We start from the raw sequence: 23926 nt of genomic DNA on the forward strand, positions 1-23926 counted from the left end.
GCAAATATACATCATGCTGCATAACAAAAAATATATATAAATGATGGGTAAATGATGCTTATATGCTTTTAAAATAGAAGACAATCATACGCCCTGCATGTGCAGACAGTCTAAAAAAAATTAATGATTCAATACCAGGTTAATATAATGCTGCGAGAACCTGTGTCCAATCACAATTCAGAGCGAGGCATCGAAAGCAGGACAGACTGAGGCTCCTGCCTTCTTCCAATGAGAGGAGCCCAGCTTCGTTTCCGTGCAGTTCGGCCCCTCCCTGCGATGATGTAATGTGATGAATATTGAAACAGGTTGCTCGGTGGTCGGGAGGCGCTCGAGTCAGCATCTCTTCTGCATCCCCATCATCACTACCCTTTAGCATCCGACAAAAAGAAGAAGAAGAAGAAAAAAATTCCCAGAAAAGGTAAGAGATGGATTTGAAAGTGCATAATTTCCACGTGGCGATACCTTTTTTCTTTGAGTACTCAGGCGTGTTTTAGATGAATGTGGGCAACAATAACCTGTATGAAGGGCAAATGTCTGACTGTATTCCACATTATGTTCTCAGGCAGGCCTCCAAGGTGGGATGATTTACACTTGCTGCTGCTGTTTGTTTGTAGAAGACACATCAGGCAATACATGAGCCCGTATGAGCAGTTTTTTCCCCTCAGTTTGGACTGATTTAGTATTCTTTGGTTTTTCGGCGCTAAATAGGAGACTGTGAGGCAGCCAGTCGATTCCTGGTCCATTTAAAACTGAAGCAACAAAGAGAGAAAAAAGCATGAACAATGCCAGCTGTGTAATAGCTTAAAAAGGGCGTTTTTCTTTTATTGCCTCTGACACTTTTGTCGCTCATCTTCCATTCAAGTAATGAGTCAGCGGGCATGTTGGAAACGAAGAGTAAGATGATGGCTGACAGGAAACAGCTATCTCCGGATGAGTGTGAGAGTGGTTCTTAGTGATCCATCACGAGGCTGGATCGCCCTTTGTTTCTTTCAGGGCGCTCGGGGATCAGATCAGGGGCCACTCTGAACCGGCTGTTTGTCAACTGAGCAAGTAGCGCTGCTTAATTGGCTGGCTGCTGTCTAAGGTTTAATAGCCAATGACAATAGGTTACATTAACCTCGCAATCTCTCTCTTTTTCTCTCTCGCCCACTTCCCACCCGTTGGGTGCGTGTGATGTAAATGTGGATTGCCTTATTACCCGGCCGAGCTGCAGCTGATCTCAAACACATCTCATCTAACAGGGTCTGTATGACTGACTGCTTAATCAGTGGTGCTCACAACACAACTACTGGCAGCTTTCCTCTGGCAATGGTGTAACCTAATTAGCCTTGCCTATACACGGTGATCCGTGGTGCCTCCCGGTGAATCTCTGCCAGTTCCCCCCAAATTTTATATATTTTTTCCCGCAGGCTTTACTCCAAGAGGCAAATTATTTGATCGACCTGTAGAGCGTCGTTCTTCAGCCTACATCCTCTCTATTTTTTATGTCTAAAAAGTCAATTGTCCCCCAGGTACAAGGATACTGGTAAAGGGGATGGATGTTGTTGATGATGAGCTGATCCTCTGACACCATGATGAACCCATCATCTGCCGAGTCGCCGCGGCAGCCAGACAATAGCAGCCGGAAGCAGCAGCAGCAGCGATCGTCGTCTCCGGCTGGGCTAAAAGACGCTGCTTCTAAAACTACGCAGAAGGGCAGCAACCCGTCAAAGCCCATCACATCAAAACAGGGTGGAGGAGGAGGAGGGGGAGGAAGAAGTAGCCGAGGTCATTCTCCAGTCTCCACGGGCAGGGAGCGGCAGGCCGGAAGCGCTCCTGCCACCAGAGGCGCGGCTGCTGTCCAGCCTGCTGGTGCTGAAAATCCGACGCAGAGCAGGCCCGCGGCGGCGGCGGCAGACAGAGGAGCCGTCCAACCAGCAGAAGACGCTTCCTTGTCCTCCAGAGCTGATCAGAACCGCGTTGTCTCCGACCAACCCTGCGCATCCAAATCCCCCAAACTGAGGAGCAAAAATCCGAGGGGAGGGGAGGCAACTAGCAACAAAAAGAGCTCGAAAGGCACAGTGGGCTGCGGACCCGGCTTCTGGAAGGAGGGATGCTTGCAGTCCGAGCTAATACAGTTTCACTTGAATAAGAGTTTAGGAAAGAAAGGGACAAAGATGCAGGCGAAATCAGCATCTCCGCCGGGCTCTGAGCCCGAGCTGTCCCCCGAGCGCGACAGTTCGCAGGTGGCTGCGCAGCCAGACCAGAAACTACATGAAGAGCTGGAGAGACTGGAGGATGAAAACGAGGATTTGAAGGTAATGCAATTCTACGCCAGGGTTTAAATTTTCTTAAATAATAGGCCATGGTTTTTCTATTCTTCTTCTTTTTTCTTTTGGCGTGTTCAACAGTCGCACTTGTTGTATTTGCACGCTTACTGCATGATCACCGCTGCTGTAGTGCTGCTGAAAACTACATATTTATGGAAGTGTCAAATTTACCGAACAGATGCTGGATTCGATTATTTCATCACGCATTTCATTTCCACGTTTTATTAGAATGAAATCGAGGAGATGCGGGCAGAGATGGATGAGATGCGGGATACCTTCTATGAAGAAGACGCATGCCAACTGCAGGACATGCGCAGAGAGCTGGAGAGAGCCAACAAGAACTGTCGGATTCTCCAGTACAGACTAAAGAAGGCTGAGAGAAAGAGGCTCAGGATCACAGAAAGTGGCCAAGTGGATGGCGAGCTGCTTAGAAGTCTGGAGCAAGACCTGAAAGTGAGTCTTTGGATGTCCCATCATCCTCATTATCATCATCTAAATTAACGATCAAAACAATGACTGGACCTCCCTCCTCTTTTTAATTTCCTATATGCTTTTTTTCTTTATTCTGTCTTGACTCCTCTCCCAGGTGGCAAAGGATGTGTCTGTGCGCTTGCACCATGAGCTGGAAAATGTGGAGGAGAAGAGGACAAAGACAGAGGAGGAGAATGAGAAGCTTAGGCAGCAGCTGATAGAGGTGGAGGTCACCAAACAGGCCCTGCAAAATGAAATGGAGAAGGCCAAAGAGGTGAGAGGCTGAAGCCAGTGTGTCTTCATTTGTTTGACTATCTGTGACAGTTACACAATGCAAATTGTTACCTGAACCAAAAGTTAGACTATAAGATGCCATTTGAATATCACTGGAGAAAATGTGAAGGTGAGGTTGAAGAACAGGGTTCAAGAGCAGATCAGGCAGTAATTCTTAATATACTTTCAGAGTTTTTCCACAGTTTTCCAATGCTCCAGATTAAAATGAGCTAAAATGTAAGTAAAATAATCCCAAAACAAAAACAGAAAAACCTGCTTTGGGTACTCTGGGTTTATAGCAATATAACAGCCAGGTTCGTTGTCAGTGCAGCAGCTCTACTACCCTGCAGTAAAATTACATATTTAGGACAAAATGTCTTTCTTATGATGTGATGTGTAAGAAATATTTATATTCACAAACCAGTTGTTTTTGGGTGTTTTTCTTCAAGGCTCTAAAATAACAACTGCACAGACAGCAGCGTGCTTTGAATTTGAATATCTTACCAGAAACATTCTGGAGGGCGAGTTTAAGCAGTCCTCTTTTTCCATTAGTGAGTGTTCAGTGTTCCATAAATCTGGATGATATCACTGCCCTCAGTAAGAAAACGCCAAGCTGCCGCTGATGGTGATGTAACCACTGTTTCCCCGCAGCTCTCACTCAAAAGAAAAGGCAGTAAGGACGGGCAGAAAGCAGACAGAAAGACTCCACAGACCCCAACAGAGGTGAGTCAGCAATTTATAAGATTATAAAGGTATAACCTTTGGCTGATATGTTTAATAAAGAGGTTATTTTTCCTGTGTAAATCTCCAAATGAAAAATAAATGTGATAGACTGGCTGGAGAGTCATATTTCATAGTGAGTAAAAGTAACATGGAGTAACATCAAACCTGGATCTTGGGTGTAAATTTTTAAGCAGGCTACCAAAGTCATGAGAACACCAGAGAAGCTATATTGCTACTGTATTGTCTCTGGTTTGTCTATGAGACTAAAATACAGAGAACTTAAAGAATGGGCAAAATACTTAAGACGTACTTTATTTATCTCAAAAGTTGGTAAGTTACTGAATGAAATAAATGTTCCATCTGTTCACAGGAAGAAAATGAAGATCTGAAATGCCAGCTAGCTTTCATCAAAGAGGAAGCCATCTTGATGAGGAAAAAGATGGCAAAGATCGACAAAGAGAAGGACCGACTTGAGCAGGAGCTCCAGAAGTATCGGTCCTTTTATGGGGATGTGGACAGCCCTCTGCCTAAAGGTGAGGCTGGAGGGCCTCCCACCACTCGTGAATCTGAGCTGAAGCTCCGTTTACGCCTTGTGGAGGAGGAAGCAAACATCTTGGGGCGAAAGATTGTGGAGCTCGAGGTGGAGAACAGAGGGCTGAAGGCTGAGCTGGATGACATGAGGGAGGACAGGTACTTGGCACTCATTCATCAGAATCCTGATGAGTCAACCGGCAGCTTAGTGGAATGACATGATAGCTGTTATGAAAAGAAAAACTGGGGACTGGGGAACATTAAATATGTAAATTCTGACAAAGATAGTTATTGAAATTATTTCAAGTTTGAATATGCAGAAGCTGGAAGAGTAAAAGCACCCGACGTCCTCATTAACACTGCTCGTCTGCTCTTTACCCCCTAGTCTGGCAGCAGCTGGAGTGGATGGCTCTAGCAGTGGAGGTCAACAGAGCAGAGAGCAGGGTGAGGCTCTCTCAGAGCTCAGGCAGCAGCTTCAGCTGGTGGAAGACGAGGCTGAACTTCTCCGCAGGAATCTAGCAGATGTGGAAGAAGAGAACAAAAAGGTAAAAAATATATATATACAGTGGGGCAAAAAAGTATTTAGTCAGCCACCGATTGTGCAAGTTCCCCCACCTAAAATGATGACAGAGGTCAGTAATTTGCACCAGAGGTACACTTCAACTGTGAGAGACAGAATGTGAAAAAAAAATCCATGAATCCACATGGTAGGATTTGTAAAGAATTTATTGGTAAATCAGGGTGGAAAATAAGTATTTGGTCAATAACAAAAATACAACTCAATACTTTGTAACATAACCTTTGTTGGCAATAACAGAGGTCAAACGTTTACTATAGGTCTTTACCAGGTTTGCACACACAGTAGCTGGTATTTTGGCCCATTCCTCCATGCAGATCTTCTCGAGAGCAGTGATGTTTTGGGGCTGTCGCCGAGCAACACGGACTTTCAACTCCCGCCACAGATTTTCTATGGGGTTGAGGTCTGGAGACTGGCTAGGCCACTCCAGGACTTTCAAATGCTTCTTACGGAGCCACTCCTTTATTGCCCGGGCGGTGTGTTTTGGATCATTGTCATGTTGGAAGACCCAGCCTCGTTTCATCTTCAAAGTTCTCACTGATGGAAGGAGGTTTTGGCTCAAAATCTCACGATACATGGCCCCATTCATTCTGTCCTTAACACGGATCGGTCGTCCTGTCCCCTTGGCAGAAAAACAGCCCCATAGCATGATGTTTCCACCCCCATGCTTCACAGTAGGTATGGTGTTCTTGGGATGCAACTCAGTATTCTTCTTCCTCCAAACACGACGAGTTGAGTTTATACCAAAAAGTTCTACTTTGGTTTCATCTGACCACATGACATTCTCCCAATCCTCTGCTGTATCATCCATGTGCTCTCTGGCAAACTTCAGACGGGCCTGGACATGCACTGGCTTCAGCAGCGGAACACGTCTGGCACTGCGGGATTTGATTCCCTGCCGTTGTAGTGTGTTACTGATGGTGACCTTTGTTACTTTGGTCCCAGCTCTCTGCAGGTCATTCACCAGGTCCCCCCGTGTGGTTCTGGGATCTTTGCTCACCGTTCTCATGATCATTTTGACCCCACGGGATGAGATCTTGCATGGAGCCCCAGATCGAGGGAGATTATCAGTGGTCTTGTATGTCTTCCATTTTCTAATGATTGCTCCCACAGTTGATTTTTTCACACCAAGCTGCTTGCCTATTGTAGATTCACTCTTCCCAGTCTGGTGCAGGTCTACAATACTTTTCCTGGTGTCCTTCGAAAGCTCTTTGGTCTTGGCCATGGCGGAGTTTGGAGTCTGACTGTTTGAGGCTGTGGACAGGTGTCTTTTATACAGATGATGAGTTCAAACAGGTGCCATTCATACAGGTAACGAGTGGGGGACAGAAAAGCTTCTTACAGAAGACGTTACAGGTCTGTGAGAGCCAGAGATTTTCCTTGTTTGAGATGACCAAATACTTATTTTCCACCCTGATTTACGAATAAATTCTTTACTAATCCTACCATGTGGATTCATGGATTTTTTTTTCACATTCTGTCTCTCACAGTTGAAGTGTACCTCTGGTGCAAATTACTGACCTCTGTCATCATTTTAAGTGGGGGAACTTGCACAATCGGTGGCTGACTAAATACTTTTTTGCCCCACTGTGTATATATATCTTGTAAAAAAAAAATCTACAAAAAAATTGAAACATTTCTGCAACATCAAAAACAAACAAACATTTTTTTGCAGTAACTGCGAAAAATGTAAATATTAAAAAAATAAAAATGCTGACAGCTTTCTAGCACCAATTTTCAGGAAAATTGCAACAAACTAGATCTAGTACTTGACATTTTTAATTTTAGCAACATAAGATGGCAAGTGTTTCCTTGTTTTTCTTTTGGGTAAATGACTCTGATTGATGCTAAACACACATCAGGATAACACTGAGTTTCCTCTTCAGGTGACAAGTGAGCTCAATAAACTTAAATACAAGGCTGGGTCCCACGAACCTGGATCAAGACACGGAGGAGGTTTGTATGTTTTTTAATATTCTAAATGCCTGTCATTGATGTTGTAGCAGGAGTCAAGCAACTGCACTGCAAGTAAAGAGGCATCTCTTCTTTTTAAGCTTATTAAATGTGAACCAGGTGAAAAAAAATGTGAAAAAAAACCCTCCAGGAGCTGCACATTCAACCCTAATTTGAACTAATGCTCCATTTTCCATTGTTGCATTATTTCAACCCCAGGAGGAGCTGACCCTGCTAAAGTGGAGGCTCTCCAGGAGGAACTGAAAGCAGCGCGTCTGCAGATCAACGAACTGAGTGGCAAAGTTATGCAGCTCCAGTACGAGAACCGCGTGTTGCTCTCCAACATGCAGCGCTACGACCTGGCCTCTCACCTGGGCATCCGTGGCAGCCCTCGCGACAGCGATGCAGAGAGTGACGGAGGGCGGGACGATGACACACCTTCAGCCTCGGCTTCCTCCCCTCGCCTCCTCCCGCCACATCGCAAACGCGAGGGCCCAATTGGAGGAGAGAGTGACTCAGACGAGGTGAGAAACATCCGCTGCCTCACCCCGACGCGCTCTCTTTACTCACCTGTAGATAGTCGTTTTTTATCCAGAAGCCTGAAGGACCGGCAGCAGATGATAGACATCCGCATCGAGGCGGAGAGGCTGGGTCGGACCATTGACAGGCTCATCACTGACACCAGCACTATCATTTCTGAGGCCCGAGTATATGTCACCAATGGGGAGCTGTTTGCTAGGTTGGATGAGGATGAGGAAGGTGGCAGGTAATTGTTACATGAAAAAACTATCACAGTTTTGTGTGATCACTACAGTGTCGTAGTCTCCTCCAAATTTACCTGATTTTGAAAGTCCAAACTTGTTCTTCCTCAGGATCAGAGAGCACGAGCTGCTGTATCGTATCAACGCACAGATGAAAGCCTTCAGGAAAGAGCTGCAGAGCTTCATAGACCGCCTGGATGTCCCCAAGCAGGACGACAAACAGGCAGAGGAGCCACTTTCTGTAAGCTGATAAAAACAAGAGTGACTGTCACATTTCCCCCCCACACTTTTCTTCTTCTAATGCTCATCATTCTTCTCTTCACTCCCATTTTTCCTTCAACTGCCATCGCTCCAGATGTTTCAGCCCATCATTTTGCTGATCCTCATTCTTGTTCTGTTTTCCTCACTGTCTTATGCCACCATTTTTAAACTGGTATTTCTTTTCACCCTGTTCTTTGTACTGTAGAGCACACTTTCTGTATCACATTATGTTTATTTTTTATTGCTTCTTTTTTTAAAACATATTCATTTATTTCACTTTTTGTTATGTTGAACACATTACATAAGGTCACACAAGGTACAGTTTTTTTCATTTTCCAAGTATGACCCACTCATCTGTTCAGCTGCTTTCAACATTCCCTGGAGACCACACACCTAGAAGCGACAGTGGAGTTTTAGGTGAGTATGTCATTCAATTTTTCCTACTGTGAAAACCTGTGATAGAATTCCCTTCACAGGTCAATCTAGGTTTAAGATGATTCTTTGAATCAGAAAGAAAAGCTGTCTGAAAATACCTGTGAGGGGAAAAGTTTGTGCCTTATTTATGTGACTACAGGAATAAACACACATCTTTTATGAATACTCTGTCAAGTCTGTGAAAATGCACATAGGCCTACACACACTCAAGCACCCTCCCACAATAACACTGACACTCATACTGTAGGACTACATCTCCTGCAAGTTCTTCTTCTTAGGCAGCTGTGCTGAGTCACCACCAAATGTCAGCCTAATGTACAACAGATCATCCACACAGTCACGGGAAGCATAACAGGAGCACTGTCATTTTACCTGCATTAGTGTTGCACTGAGAATCTTACAAAATGCCTCTGGGTGAGTCTGCAAAAGCATACCGTTGGTGAATCTGTTTATCCAGCGGACCTGACCACCAGGACGGGGGCGGAACCGGTCTACTGCTTTCATCCCACCGGTGGGATGTTTTACGTCACATATTAGGGCCAGCTGTGGAGGGAGAGAGGAGGAGAGACGTTGAGGGAAAGGGAGAGAGAGAAAAGGGGGATTTTATTCCAGTTAATGAAAGCATAAATTCAGCGGTAGCCTCTCGCTCTCCGATCTTTTTTAACTGAACCGCCGCATTCCAGTTACTTCAGCCAATTTTGCTGGCTGAAATGAAATGTGTATGTTTGGGGGATGAGGACATTCACTGCAACACTCGGGATTATCAGAGGAAAAACAGGTAAGAGCGCAGTGTTTGGTTAAGCTGCACGTGCTTCGTATTTTTGCGCGTGAACATAGCATACTAACACAAACGCTATGTAGTGCATGTAAATGTAAGCCGCTACTGTTATTTCGCCTGCTAATTACAACGTTAATAATAAAAGCAGCACGAGTTAGCCCACGTTTTACAGGCCTGAAGTTACAGACAAGGCTAGAGTCACAGTGGTGGCTCTGAGGATGAATACAAACACACCCTTCGTCGCTTTCCTCGTGATAGTCACCCCCTCTCATGCTAAGACAGCGGATGAGAAATGGCTAAGAGAGAAGAGATGGCAGGCTTTGTTTACTGGGGAGGTAAGTTTCTTTTGCAGGAGTTTGAGATACCGTGTGTTAGTATTACGCTAACAACAAAAAAAGTTTCAAAAAAAAGAAAGAAAGAAAAAATGTGCGCCGTTTCTAAAGAGTAAAGATTAGCTGTTTTTAGCTAACAGTGAGGTGATTTGTTGCCATGGGTACAACACAAGGTGGCACCTCTTGCGACGTAATTAGAGGAGCCCGGTGTAGATTAGAGCATCTCTTTTACTCCTTAATACCCCTGCAGGCGCCGTTCAGCTATTTGGCTTTAAGGGTATAAACTCATGGTTACAGGGGGTAAAAATACTCCGCAGCTCTTACATCAGTGCACTCCACGATATATTTTTGGGAGCTTCTCCCATTCGCCTCAGAGTGGTTACTGGGTGTCTTGTCATTGCTTGCTCTGGATTGTCGCCTACAACGTCTCTGTGTGTGGGGCAGAGACGCGGCACGGAGCTGAGCGTCCCGGGATGTATTTTTTTATTTTTATTTTTTTAAACATGTGAAATTAAAAACAGCGCAGGTTTAGGACACAGCAGAAAACCTGCAATTTATTTAAAAGAGAGAGCGAGAGAAAATACCGTAGGGATTTGCTGCAGAATGAGGGCTTAACTTCACCCCAGTGAAGATATGGAAGGGACTCGAGCGTCCTGCGTGAGCGCTGCTGTGACTGCTCACCCGAGCGCTGCTGTTTGGCCGACGTGGGATTTGATCGGCTTTGGATAACTTTTTCTGCCACTGGTCACCACTTGAAAAGCAGCTGGAGTTTACGAGAAAGGATGCCGAACTATTTGAAAAATGTTTCCTACGTATCCCATACGGAGAATCGATGGATCTACTTAAAGATTTGCTTTGTGATAGTACTCTAACAATCGATCCAGTCAGGTTATTGTTTTAATGTGTTCTTTTAATGCACTTAAGAAATGTGGAGCGCTTTTGTGAACGGCGCGGGGCTGCACAGTGGGGGCGGTGCTGGCGGGGGATACGTCCCTTCTCAGGGATGGGAGTTTGTCCCGTGCTCCAGGATGGAGAAGACAGACAGAGGCAAGGGAAAAAATCGCAACCCGTTGAGGAGGATCTCTTCCCCACCCACGGTCTTCAGTCAGATCTACGACACGCAGCTCGGTGCTTCCCCCGCAGGTGTAGAGGGTGAAGCGGGGTCCCAGCTTGAGATTCACAGGGGGCAAATGTGGCCAGGTCCAGAACCCCAGCAGCAGCAGCAGCAGCAGCAGCAGCGGGAAGCCCAGCATACACGGCTAAAAAAGAAATTTGAGGATCTAAAAAAGCGACACATACATGACAAAGAAGAATGGATGCGCCAGAAGGAGTCATTGTTGAGAGAAGTGGCTGACATACAAGTAATTGAGAACATTACCACTCGTCTGTCAGCTATACTAAAATATAAATATTTTGTCAGTAGCACACAACTATAAATTGGTGTATTTAATGTTTAATGTTCTTAGATTATTCTTTGGAGTGAAATTGAACGTTTAATCTTTTGTTTGTGTAACCAGCTGTCTATTATCAAACATCCGTCCTCTTCTGAGTTCTTCTGTGATTGTAAAGGAAAAAAATTGGTTTCCTGCAGGGAGGGGAGAACAGGAGGATTCTGTTGGACCTGAAGACGGTTTTAGAAGAAGTGCAGGTGGAGGTGAAGAGAGAAGAAGAGAAGAGAACAGAGCTTCAGTTGCAGTATACCAGAGACAGATGTGCATGGGAGCTGGAGAAAGCTGAACTTAAATGCAGGATTGCACAGGTAAGTGAGGGATGATGGTGACTTTATTTTTAATATATATGTACACACACAGACACATCTTATTTTAATAATTGCATATTTTCTTGTGTTTGCGCATGGCTGGCATTCATTGTGGTGTAAATTGGACTTGCTGCCAATATGGCAGGGTGATAAGTCACAGTGGCTTCTGTCCAACTCAAGCCTCAGCTCCGACAAAAGATTTGCATGGAGGAGACAAACTTAGTTTTCCCACCGAGCCAGAAACCAACACCAAACTTGGCTTTCAACTGCTGGCTCTGGGAAAATGAAACATTAGCCTGTTTTGGCAATGGATAGCTATTGTTAAACGTGGTGAAAAAGGACAGAAACTACTTGAAGTTAAGTTTGCATACCAGTGCCATGCTGTGTTGGGCACTGTATGGATCACTTGAATGACCATTCACAGCTATTCTTCAAAGCAGTGTGGCTTTAGGGATTTAGCATTTTTTTCTGGTTATATCAGAAAATGGATTTATTTGGCTGCTTTAATGCCTAAATCTTATGAGACTTGTTCTTCCTTTGTAGATCAAAAGAAAGGATACTCTGTTAATATTAAGACTTAACTGCACGCTGACTGCTTTGCATGTCTCTTTGCTCGTTGGAGCTGTAGTTTCTCTGTGATGTTGTGATGGCAGCAGCTTTATCTGCTAGATGAGCCCCATATCATTCCTATCACAGACTTTAAACTGATTGATCTCCTTCTGAGTGAAGTCATGAATCTCCTAAATTCTATAACATGGTGATAGAAATTAAGGGGTTGCTGCAATGATACTGCTGAGAAGTAATAACACTAGAATTAAACTAAGTTCCAGGGATTTGTCAGATCACACACATTGGTTTAACTATCATAATGTAGCTTTTCTGTATGTGAGTAGAGAGCAGACTGTGACTTCTCAGCTCTTCTCTTTGTCCCCCAGGGCCTTTTCACAGTGTGGTTGAAAAATAGCCAAATAAAAACGGACATTTACTGTTCTGCTTTGTGTCCGTAAAGCTCAGTGAACCAGTGTGAGAAAGACAATTCAGTTTCTGCAGAGCATACCATGATACCAGAGAAACACACACTGATGTTTTCACCAAGATGCTGTAAATGTACTGTATTAGAGACTGTTACCTGCCACCTGAGAGCTTTTTTTTTTGGCACAGGTGTCTGTCAGTGTCTGTCCTTGGTATATGTTTGCAAAGGCCTCATAGGAGTTTGTGCCATAGTGTTTTGTGTTTGTGTCAAATGAGAGTATTTAGAATGTTGCCTCTCATGCACACTCACAGTTTTCTGTATGGATTGCACAAACAGACAAAAGTGAAATGTGACATGCTGAGTAAGATTTACTCCATTGTAGTTGTTTGTCTTGATGCCACATCCTGCCACAGTTTAGGTTTTTGGGCACAAAAGCATAAACTGTTTACCAAGAGTAAAAATAAGGCCGCTCTTAAAGATCCAAATCCAAACTATTTACAGCAGAGAACTCTACTAACTGACTTGCAGACTTGTAATTACCTTGCATATCAAATTGGGGTGGGGGTCTATTGTTTGTTTCACTCTTTTCAATTCTGTGTGAACTACTGAACTAAACAAATGTTCGTTGTCTGTGAAACACCTCATAAAGGTTGACAAGAATGAATGCAAATCAATGAGTGGAAGTCAGCCGCACGAACTGGGTGCAGCTTCATTTCACTTTGAAGTGATATGTGAACAATTTCAGCATGGGTGACAAACTCCTCTGTCATTTTCAACATGTTGGTTTCACTGTGCCAGAAGCAGAAGTATCAGTTTTTTTAGTGAGACAAAGCAAACACATGGTGTACTATGATGGCCAGAAATCGCTAGGGCGCTTTGAATGTGACCTTTGATCACGTTGATGACAATCTATAATAGTAATGAAATGAAGAATATTTATACATGTCACTCTGTGCATGTATGTTTTAAAAACTGCCGTTAAATGCATTCGACTGAGTCATAAAGTTAAAGTGGTATCAACTGAGCTCTTTAGTACAGTATCCTGCTAGCTGAACAGCTAGATGCTGTTTATTTATTAGTGCAGTTTAAGGAGACCTTTTGAAAGCAGTATCAGACTTTAATTTATTCTCTTTTGGTCGTTTTGTAGGTGGTGAATCATAAAGAAGCTGCGAGATTTAGCCATATGAGTCGTTTTTTTAAAGTTTGGCTTCACTGATATGTTTTGTAGATTAATTGCTGTACCAGAGATTATGGGCTTCAAGCCAAAGTGAGTCAAATAAAAGGCTGCAGTATTTTATCAGCAGTTGTATGTTTGTGCTCATATATTCATATATTAAAGGCACATCATTTTCTTTGGTGGGCTTTTGTATTTTGTAACTGCTATATGTTGTTTCCAGATACCAAAGAAGCATCCGTTTCCCAGGCAGAGGTCTTAGCCCCGATATTTCCAGGCATATTTCCCTGCATGCCACTGATTTATGAATGCTGCTGGCAGCTAGGAGACATCTCATTCTGCTTTAGCAGCCAACGCTCCCTTCTCCCTTTACCCCAGCTCCCCGCCTCCCCTTGGAATGTAACATTGTACAAGCTGTGTGTTCGCTATTTATAGTGGGTCACCCTGGTGACACAGTTACCTTTATATACCCTGTGTGCCATACAGTGACTATCAGGGTGGCCAAGAGTAGTTGGAGGTTGTGTATCAAAACTGAATTTAAGGATGTGAATGAGTATGTTTCCTTGTGCTGGAAGAAATGCTGGTAATCTGCGTCTCTGTTTACATGTTCCTGCAGTATTTCCTTTATAAGACAGTTTGACTTCCTTTGTCAATCATTGAAAACTTTGCTTGGCTCTTTATTGTGACTCCAAGCATGTTATTTCTTTATTTTCACAACTTGTTTACATGTAGATGTTTAAATAGAGTGTGGACAGCACCCATCATCATCCATCTCTAATTGTGGAGAATTTTGAAAAGAGCTACAGGCAGATTGTGTTGACTTGTTTTCCTACTCCATAATTTGTTGATCCCAGGCCACAGGCAAAAATAACACCATGACCGAGGTTTTTGGTTTGTGTCTGCGGATGGACACTGAAATAACGCATTTGTGCAAGCTTATGCATTATCTCCCTCTTTCTAACAAACACTACATACAAACTCACACACGCACATGCACACACACCCAGGCACACTAATATACTGTATGCACAGGCGTTGTCCTGGGCTCTTTCCAGCACCAAAGCCTTTTTTTTTTTTTTTTTTTTTTTTTACTAGCAACAAAAATGCACATTTGCCACGGAATGCACAGATCTGTGTACTGAAACACCCCCCTGTCCTTAGTTCTGTAAAAAAACACATTCTCTACATCAGATGGGTTTTCCCCAAAACTGCTATATTAAACTGAGGCCACCAGTGCTCTAGTGTTTGTTATTTTCAGGCTAAGTCAGTTTTCTCTTTCTATCCTTTTCTCTTACAGTTCATAGTTTTGTGAGATTTCTTTTCATACTCAGTAATTCGATAACATACTTTCAGTGTCCATGTTTGGCTGTTCAACAGGGAAAATCCCAGGGGAAATGCCCATCCTATCTTATTTAAAAAGGACCTTTATTTAATTAAAACAGAAAATTCAAATTGAATCCAATAAGATTGGCATATTAGTAATGTTTTCAATGCTATTTGCATTGAAAGGAATCATGGTTGTATTCTTATTTGTGTTAAAAAACCATCTTAACACAAATAACTGGATTACCAGACTGTCATTTGACTGAGGTCACATCTGCAGACATATTTTCCTGTGTGTGAAAATGCCATATCCTGCACTGTATCCTGTGCTTGTTAAGTACCATAGAAAAGAAAGTTGAACCCTGAACCTATGAACCTGTGTGTGGGTTCTTACAGGATATTTTCAGTATTCAGTTTTTTTGTCTTTCTCTCTCTTCCTACTTGTGAACCCACTCACACTTATCCCCATGGTGTATTATTCCCCCACTTCCTCCACCTTCTCTTCCTGCCCCTCCTTCATTCTCTTAATTCCACATTTAACATTTTCTCCTACTCCTGCCTTCATGTCTTGTCATCTGGCTTTCATCCTCTGGTTCTCCAATTGCAATTTATCCTTTATCACGACTGTTTTCTACAATGTCTCTCCCACTCTTTTTCTTTCTATCTCCCTTCTAACTTTTTTTCTCCTCCTCTGCAAACTGTGCACTCCCTGTCTGGTTCTTTCAGTTGGAGGGTAGAGAGGCTGCTGGATTGGTACGTGGAGGGGTCCAGTCAGCAGCAGGACCTTGCTCTTCAGCTTCACGGTGCACTCGAGAACAGCACGGTGAGACATTGACGACCTGCAGGGAGAGGGAAGAGCAGCAGAGGATCCTGGCAGATACATATTCTACGGCTATGGACCTGCGCAGCCGCGTAGAGCACAGCGAGAGGGACTGGTTGAGAGAGAAAGCTGAGCTGCTGGAAAGGTTTGACGTGGAGAGAAGGGAGTGGGAGAGCCAGCTGAAGGATATGCAGAAGAAAATAGAAGAGGTAAGATGCTCTTAGTGTGAAGGTATGTCTACATTTCATTAGATTTGTGGTTAAAGGTGAAAGTTGTCTTTACAGTCACAGTCAGGGAAATTTTGTTTTGCAGCACGTTTATATAACAGTAAACACAACAACAACAAAAGCTTATCACAGAAAAAGTGAAACATCCCACCAAGTATGCAAAAATTACAAACGTTGTATAGTAGTTGTTGAGTAGTAGTTAACTTAGCCACTTTTAATTGTCCATCCATAACAGGAAATTATATGATGTATGGCTTCATATAGCTGCTACAGTGTGTAACACTTCCCTCCTTCACATCCTGTTCACCATCAACTGTGTGAAAACATCCTCCCCGATCATTACAACGGAGTTTGAGGAAAGAAAGGCATTGGAAGAATTAGAGCGCTCTGTTAGTCCTCTGGACTCTGAGACAGGCGAGAGGCAGTGATTAGGACTGTCAGTGACCTGGTGTGCTGCAGTAATGAACTCCTCCATATGTAAACATCTATGTTAGACAAGTCTGCAGCAGTCAGAAAAATTACTGGTTTCTTATTTATATTTGGATAATAGAATGTGCTGATATGGTGCAATTGGTCCCACCTTGGTGTGAAGTTATTCACACTTTTCTAAAGTGCAAATTGACTAATTGAACACAAGTTTAGGAAATCCTTGATCTTTAATGTTTAGAAGTATACCTGTTTATGTGAGAACAGCAGAAAAGGTCATTGGTGCCTTACTTCTAACACTATTGGACATCTACAACAAGCACTGCATCTGCAGAAGTCTGGGCATTGCAAATGATCCCACTCATCTTTTGTGCAGTCTGTTTTCACTTATGCAGTCAGGGAAAAAGGTACAGGACCATTCGCTCAAGGGTCACGCTCCTGTTAAACAGTTTTTGCCCCTACATCAATCAGGCTGCTGAATTGAAACAATAGACTAGACATTACTAGCTGTTTACCATCCTGCTATTTTGCACTATACACACTTTTATTTTTGTTTAAATGTTGTTTTGTTTTTATGTAGTTTCATAAAGTTGAGAAATTAAACAAGTGGATTGAAATCTGACATGCCCAGAAAAGCAGATTAGTGTTTTATACCCAAGTAGTTGGACAGAGCAAAAGCACTGGAACAATTTGCTATGAAAAGAACATGTGGCTCTAATTTGCCCCCTTGAGACCAGAAAATTAGAGAGGAAAACAACAGAGGAATAAAGAAGGCTAAAGCGCAGTAGTCCCATCTAGACATTGCATGATGGGAAGGGAGCCTAGTCGGCATGAATTGCTTACTATTTTAAGATTTCCATGGTAGGAGGCCAAAGGTTATCCACTGTTATTTAAGAGAAGTCTTTGAATGTTATTTTCTTTAGTCTGCCGTGGTCTAAAAATGTTCATTAGCTATCTTGCCTGACTTCTCATCATTTAACGTGAAGTTATCATTATGCATAAGCAGTGGATCCAGAATTTTACTGTATAATCATATGGTGCCATTTATAGGCTTCGCACTGCTTGAGCCTTTCATAAACTGTTTTATCTGTTATATTTAATCTCATCCAAAGGTTGAGGTTGGAGTATGCTGTAGCACACTAGTCTGTTAAAAGATGCATTCTTGTCACTAAATTAATAATATCACTGGATAAAAAAAATGTTATTACAGATATTATTTTTCAAAAATATTTTCATTCCAAATGATATATTTGCCTAGATTAATAACAATATTGCATTTCCTTCACTATTAGAAACCTGAAAGTCTGTCAACATAGCTGTGTAAATTCTGACCTCTATTTCCTCTTCCCATCTCTAGCTGTACTGTGAGGTGAGAACCAAGCGAGCAGGCCCTGGACTGGACAGTGGCAGACCGGATGTTCACAGTGATGCTGTGCATAGACTCAGCATCCGCTCCACCAGCACAGGGTCGAGTCTTCTCAGCGATAACTCCCACTCGGAGCCACTCAGCAGCAGCAGTCAGTCAGAACCAAACAGACATCCATCTTTACCTGGACTTTATCACAACAGAAGCATCAGTGTTGATGGTGGTTGCGGTAACAAAAACAGTCACCACTCCACCTGCTTCCAGAAAGACAGTCTGTGTGATTTTATTGTTGGTAATGAGTTCGCTCGGAGCCAGTATTCACAACCTAAGCTTGTGGATGTATTGAAATCTGCAGGGACTTGGCAGCAAAGCTCAGTCAGTGATAATAAGGAAGATGTGGATACAGCAGAGCTTGATGCTGATTATCACGGAGCCCCAGAATGTGGAGTTAAAAAGGAAAATGTTTGTAAAGGCAATGAGGAAAGAGGCCTGAGCGACGGCAGTGACAAGAAGACAAATACGATTGCTCTTAATGCTGTGAGGGTTTTATCTATTTTTTAATTTGCTATTAACTCTAACACTAGATATATTACATTATATTTATCACTGGTGGTGTTAAACAGTATACCCTTACTCTGCCCTGTACTTGTATTTTAGTCATCACTTGGTGACCTTTTGCAGATAATCCTCTTTATGTGACATACCACCAGCTCTAGGTTTTAGTGATAAAATACTCTGGCATTACACAATATTCATCTTGTCTCATTGTCTTTCTTTCTGCAACGTTTGTCTGTTTCAGGCTCTCAAAGAGATTGCCCGTGTAAGTGAGGAGCTTTGTAGTTACCAGGATGAGATCAGAAAGAAGAACGGAGATAAGAGGTAGATCCCTGTTTTTATGTTAACTCTCTGGCACCAGCATAGGAGTAGGATAATCTGTGTCTGCTGAAGCTCACCATGTACATAGTGTCAATGCCATGTGTGTTTTATTTCAAAGTGTAAATACATGACATTTCTCTTCAAACTTCAGATGTAAATTGTCTAGATTGATTTTGTAGAAAGATACTGGACTCAGTTTACACTTTGTTTGCTTTCAGGAATCGATCTGAATCTCTGTGCCCATCTCAGGAAAGTGACATACTCTTTGGCCATAACGAAACGCGCCTAGATGTGGATGAAGCTCCTTGTGACCTCAGCCAGATCTACGATGATCTCCTGGCCTTGGAGAGGGAAAATTGGATCACTTTGTCTCCAGGTAACACCTGGCAAGTAAAAAAAGGGTTGAGTGAATCCTGGACAACAAATAACACCGATCCAGATGGCTACACAAACACACAGACAAGCCATGGAGTGCACTCTGAAATGGATACAGCAGCCCCACCCATCCCTCCTCGGACCTCCTCCTGGAATCTGAGCACTCCCACCCATCCAGACACAGAACTGCACATCCCAGAATCTCCAATATCAACTGTGAAGAAGTGCCATAGTCCCTGCGCTTTAGTGGACAGAAAGTGTAGCAGCCCATCCATTGTCAGGAAGTTTGGGGCTATGCTACAAGAAAATGAAGGAAAAGTTTTTGTAGATGGTGTGGTAGCATCGTGCTCGGTGCCTGCTAACTCTAACTGTAATATGGCCTGTTGCCATAACCGCTGGTCCTGTGATACAAGCAAGTTCACTAACAGTAAGTTGTCCACATATGGATCTGTGCAGAAAAGCTTCTCTGAATCCAACATACGGACTGCCAGGAAAGATCTGTGTTCAGATTACTGTCCAGGTGTTGGAAATTTAAAAGGTGCTGAGGCACAAACACCTCCAACTGTCAGAGAATTACCTGTAGAGTTGCTCCTGTCCTCACCTGTCAGCCCCAACCTTCAGGGATCCAGAAGAAACATAATGCTGGAACAAAAAACAGCTGAGTTCAACCGAACTTTATTTCAGGCAGAGATGGGCCGTGGGGTCGATGGAGAAGACAGTCTTAATGCAACGAATACCAGCTCAGTGGGTTTCCAACCGGTCCATACAGAATCTGATGTTTTACCTTCCAAAGAGACTAAGTTTGAGCCACATTTTACTGATGCAACCTCTAGCATCATGGGTGTGCATCCTGAAGCAACTGTCTCAGAGTCTGCAATACAGAACCCTGAGGTCCAACCAAGATCAGTAAGATGCACCACTAAACCAGAGGAGGCTATTATAAAGCAAGAACCTCTTTCTGTATTTTCAACTGTTCCACCACAGGCTGTTCTTAGGGAAGCATCAGTACCCTCTCATAATCCTGCACACCATTGTGAGGTCAAGCACAAAGTTCGAACAGCAAGCAGTCCTTCGAAGAAAACACAACACAGAGGAGCAACAGAGGGTCTTTTTTCTGAACCGGTCTTGCCTGCAAGTACTCAGCCAGCTCAGCCTGTGGATGATTCCAGCTCTAAGAAAGAGAATCCCCATGGAGCAAAGGCTCAGTCAGTCAGAGCTGCTGTTTCACTCCAGCAGCTGTCTGCTGAGAACAAACAAAGACAGACGGCACAGCCAAGACATGTTTCAGGGTCTTCCTGCCAGTCTGACTCCTCCAGGCCTGGGCTTCGAATAATGAATGACCATCCGTGGAAACCCCTCACTCTTGCTGCATACCCGAGGCCTGAGGGATCCAGGTCCAACTATGGAGCAGTTGAAAGAATTCTAAAAAATTATGAAAGTGCAGCTCGGGCACAACTGAACCAACAGAACGAGATGCATTCTAACTCTAACCCATTCTTCAGTGCTGCACATGAGAAGAACGCCACAGAACTGGACATGCTGAATGTGAACCCTCTGCCTTTACCTCTTACTTTGAGACACACACAGAGTGCCCCAGTCATGCACCCCAGTCATGCACAGCTAAGCAGCCACAGTGCCAGTGGTGTGAAAGAGATACAGCTTGTAGTGCAGGTGGGTGGAGCTTGACAGAATTATGCACACTTGTATTAATGGAAATGCTTTTTTCATTCAGCAGATCTTCACAATGAAGATGTTAATATAAAGAGAGTTCACTTGAAGAAAGTCTGCAACTATGTATTTAAGTTTGAACAAAATCTATTTAAGTAACACTATATTTTTGGGGCCAGTTGGATGGACCAGGAAGTTGTACATTTTGTTCTGTTCCATTATGAAACACTAGGCAATTACCCTTGACTGAGGACAGCTCCAGTGGGAATGTTGTTTATTTCTGGTATGTGCTAAGAGACAGAGGCAGGCCAAAGCCTCCATTATAATCTGGGCATCTGGGCCATTCCATTGCTTAAAGGCTCTTAACAAAAGCCAGTTCCTGGCAGTGTGGTATATAAAGTTTAAAAAAGGGAGGTCTGCTCACCCTCACTGGCTTGTCTTTCATCTTTCAATGGTTCTATAGTGGAAGTGTTTTTCTGGCCTTTGTGTTGAAATTACAGAAGTATCTGCAAGAAACCAGCTGACTAAATGCCCTTGGCAGATTGCAGAGTGGAGTGAGCTGAAGTGATTATGCTTCTTTCAAGTCATGCAAATGTTTAAGAAATTGTGCAAGTAATTATCAGCCAGTTTTATTTGACCTCGTGAAAAGAACGTAATTGGAAGCACAACTGAGGAGCACTACCCAAGATCATTCTGAAGTGCTTTTAAATCGGTTCAACTGCAGCATATGTAAGATATTCAGTTTCACTTTCCCCTCGACCACCATGTGTGACTTTTTCCACATAAAAATGCTTTATTTTAGTGTTCCTGTTTGAAATGTGCCTGTTGTTTTCCCTAGGGTCAAGAAGACAACTAATGGAACACATGACAGAATGTAAAGTATCTAAGTGTGTGAATTTGATTGAAGACAGGACGGTGTGATGATCCTAAATGTTAATTCATTTTTTTCCTCTCAGGAAAATGAAGAGCCTTCCTCCACCCACAAGAGCTTTTCAAGACCTGCCCGCCCAGCCAACCGTCGTCTCCCCTCGCGATGGGCCAGCCGCTCCCCCACTTCGTCCTCCTCCACCTCGTCCTCTCCCTCTACCACTCCTGTTGTGCCTCCATCCATTCCCCTTCAGAAGCTCTCCTCTTCTTTTACATACTCACATGCCTTTCACATTGAGACTATCATCATTTGATCTTCACTGTGTGACCGAACCAACCAGAAGCCTTGAATAATAACCTCTGAATTTTGAACCTTTGCTTTTTACTGTTGTATATAAAAATCCGGACTGCCTCTTAGCTACTCCAGACTAAGAAGTGCTTTAGTTGTGAGTTCATCAGCGAACTCTTAGAATGTATGGTATCCAGTGGAGCCTAATTGACCAAGAAAGGTAAGAAAGTGTCTGAAGCAGCTTCAGTAATTCAGCAGTACGCTTTGATTAATCTGCTAGGAATCATACCTTACATCCGACGTTGAATACATCACCTTCCAAGGAATAACACAGCCGGCGTGTCATTTATTTATATTAACCATCTGAAAGGATAATCTCTGCTCAGGTCTGGATTCTAGCTTTGACTAGTGTAGCCTTGCTAATCCATCAACAACAGACACTTCACTTCTCACTCTGATATATAAACTGTATTTACACATTGAAAGTGATGTTGATTCATGATAAAGTGGTTAAACTAAGTAAAATCCAAAAGAATGTGTTTACAATGTACTTTATTTTGTATTTTGCGTGCATCGTGTTTATGTGCTTTTTTAGCACAAAGTGTGATATTACATATACAACATGTAGCATCATGTTGACTTCAGAGATAAAGATGGTGGATTTTCTTTTAGCATTACGTTCTCCCAAACAAAAGTGTCAGTTTTCTGCCTTCTTGATCACTATCTTCAGTACATGCCTGGATTGTACCTTGCCTGTGACTAAAACACATTGCTTGTGGTTTTAATTTTTCTTTACTAAGCAAAAAGAACATTTACTTGATATCAACAGGTTAAATGTGAGTTTTTTTTATAACTTGGTACCAAAGGCTGATTTATTCAACATTTTCTCTTTTTTTTTTTTTAAATTAAATGCATTGTTTGTAATTACATTTCTTTTGTCCAGCCACTTCTGATGTTTTCTAGAGTTTCTGTCAAAACTAATTCTTGAGCTCCTGCTTAATTGCATAACATGGCTAACAATGCATATGAAAGACGTAGAACAGCCTTTTTCTCTACTTTTCCTAATTCTGAATGGTCACATATCAGGACATTACTCAGCTGAGTAGTACAGTATTTTTGAGTCAAAGTGGTAAATCATGAAAGTGATGCCTTTGCTGTTCATTTTGTGTAATAAACATAAGGATTTTGCTTCTCTTTTCACATGACATGTCAAGAGTGTCTTTGTAATATACCTGTAATATATCTAGGATATGCTATATGTGCTTTTGTCATGCTCTGTTTGTTAGCGACGTTTCTCAATCGTGTTGTGAAAGCAACAGACCAACATAATACAATATGAGAGGCGTGTTATTATACAGTAGAATAGAAAAAATAATAAATTGACTAGTCCCATAAACAAACCCTTTTATTTGACCTATTTAATATGATAAATATGTATAAGCACGGTGGTTAGCACTGTTGCCGCACAGCAAGAAGGTCCTGAGTTCAATTCAACCATCAGGCCGGGGTCTTTCTGTGTGGAGTTTGCATGTTCTCCCCGTGTTTGCGTGGGTTTTCCCCGGGTACTCCGGTTTCCTCCCACAGTCCAAAGACATGCAGCTTGTGGGGGATAGGTTAATTGGTTAATCAAAATTGCCCATAGGTGTGAATGTGCGAGTGAATGTGAATGCCAATGGTTGTCTGTCCCTGTGTGTTGGCCCTGCGACAGACTGGCAACCTGTCCAAGGTGTACCCTGCCTCTCGCCCTATGACAGCTGGGATAGGCTTCAGCGCCCCCCGCAACCCTGAAAAGGATGAGCGGAAGCGAATGGGTGGAAATATGTATAAGCAATGACTTATAACAACAGTTGCCTTGTGGCACTATATGTTGCAAATTAAAGACTCCACAATATTAGAGAGAAAAACCCAACAATCACAAAATCCCCTGTGAGTAAACTCATGATGATGGCGGGGAGGAACAACCCCCTTTTAACAGGGGGTTGTTCTTCATCCTCCCCTGAGTCTGACACAACCAGAGGCAGTAAAGGGTGGGCATTTGTGACTGGCAGGTGGTGAGGGTAAGAAGAAGAGAAAAAAGAAGATCATAGGTAGATAAGGTCAAAACACAAACTACAGGAGAGGGCAGACATTGAGTAATTTATTTCTCAGCAATCAACCCATGCCTGATTCCCAGGCTGCATGTGTCTTCAAACCTTATCCTTTCACTATGAACAATAATTTAGTACATTTTGGACATTGGTCAGACTTTGCGCATAAATATTTATGTGAGAGAAATCAAGTCACAGTGCATGACGTTTCAGCTCACAGAAATGAAGCACCAGAATCAAACGACTGTCTGGCTCCAGTTGCTTCAATCTTGCCGGCCAAGATCTTTGGTAA

At 42.9% G+C, this 23926-nt stretch overlaps 1 protein-coding gene and 1 long non-coding RNA gene across 9 annotated transcripts; one reads left to right on the forward strand and one right to left on the reverse strand.

Moving 5' to 3' along the window:
* Window positions 1-260: 260 nt before the first annotated feature.
* LOC309717602 (microtubule cross-linking factor 3-like) lies at window positions 261-22749 on the forward strand (the record flags this gene model as incomplete). 8 transcript variants are annotated; one of them, XM_082552284.1, is made up of 13 exons in its annotated part: window positions 272-418; window positions 1512-2297; window positions 2538-2762; window positions 2896-3054; window positions 3705-3776; window positions 4147-4466; window positions 4693-4852; window positions 6771-6840; window positions 7057-7603; window positions 7710-7839; window positions 8222-8276; window positions 10996-11163; window positions 13534-15353. In XM_082552284.1, the coding sequence occupies exons 2-12, from the start codon at window positions 1572-1574 to the stop codon at window positions 11139-11141; spliced, it is 2610 nt and encodes an 869-aa protein (XP_082408410.1). In that variant the 5' UTR covers window positions 272-418; window positions 1512-1571. The 8 variants fall into 8 exon arrangements, 7 of the variants coding, with proteins under 7 accessions (XP_082408411.1, XP_082408412.1, XP_082408410.1 ...); XM_082552283.1 differs by lacking the exon at window positions 13534-15353 and adding an exon at window positions 15360-15471 and having other exon boundaries at window positions 274-418; XR_014279753.1 differs by lacking the exon at window positions 13534-15353 and having other exon boundaries at window positions 261-418; window positions 8166-8276; window positions 10996-11035.
* Window positions 7485-9072, reverse strand: LOC309717603. The gene is made up of 3 exons (XR_014279754.1): window positions 8729-9072; window positions 7676-7844; window positions 7485-7572 (listed from the first exon to the last, which is right to left on the reverse strand). It is a non-coding gene; the product is annotated as an uncharacterized lncRNA (long non-coding RNA).
* Window positions 22750-23926: the final 1177 nt, after the last annotated feature.

The sequence above is a fragment of the Aulonocara stuartgranti genome, assembly GCF_965226115.1.
Source record: "Aulonocara stuartgranti genome assembly, chromosome: 11".
NCBI classification, from domain to species: domain Eukaryota; kingdom Metazoa; phylum Chordata; class Actinopteri; order Cichliformes; family Cichlidae; genus Aulonocara; species Aulonocara stuartgranti.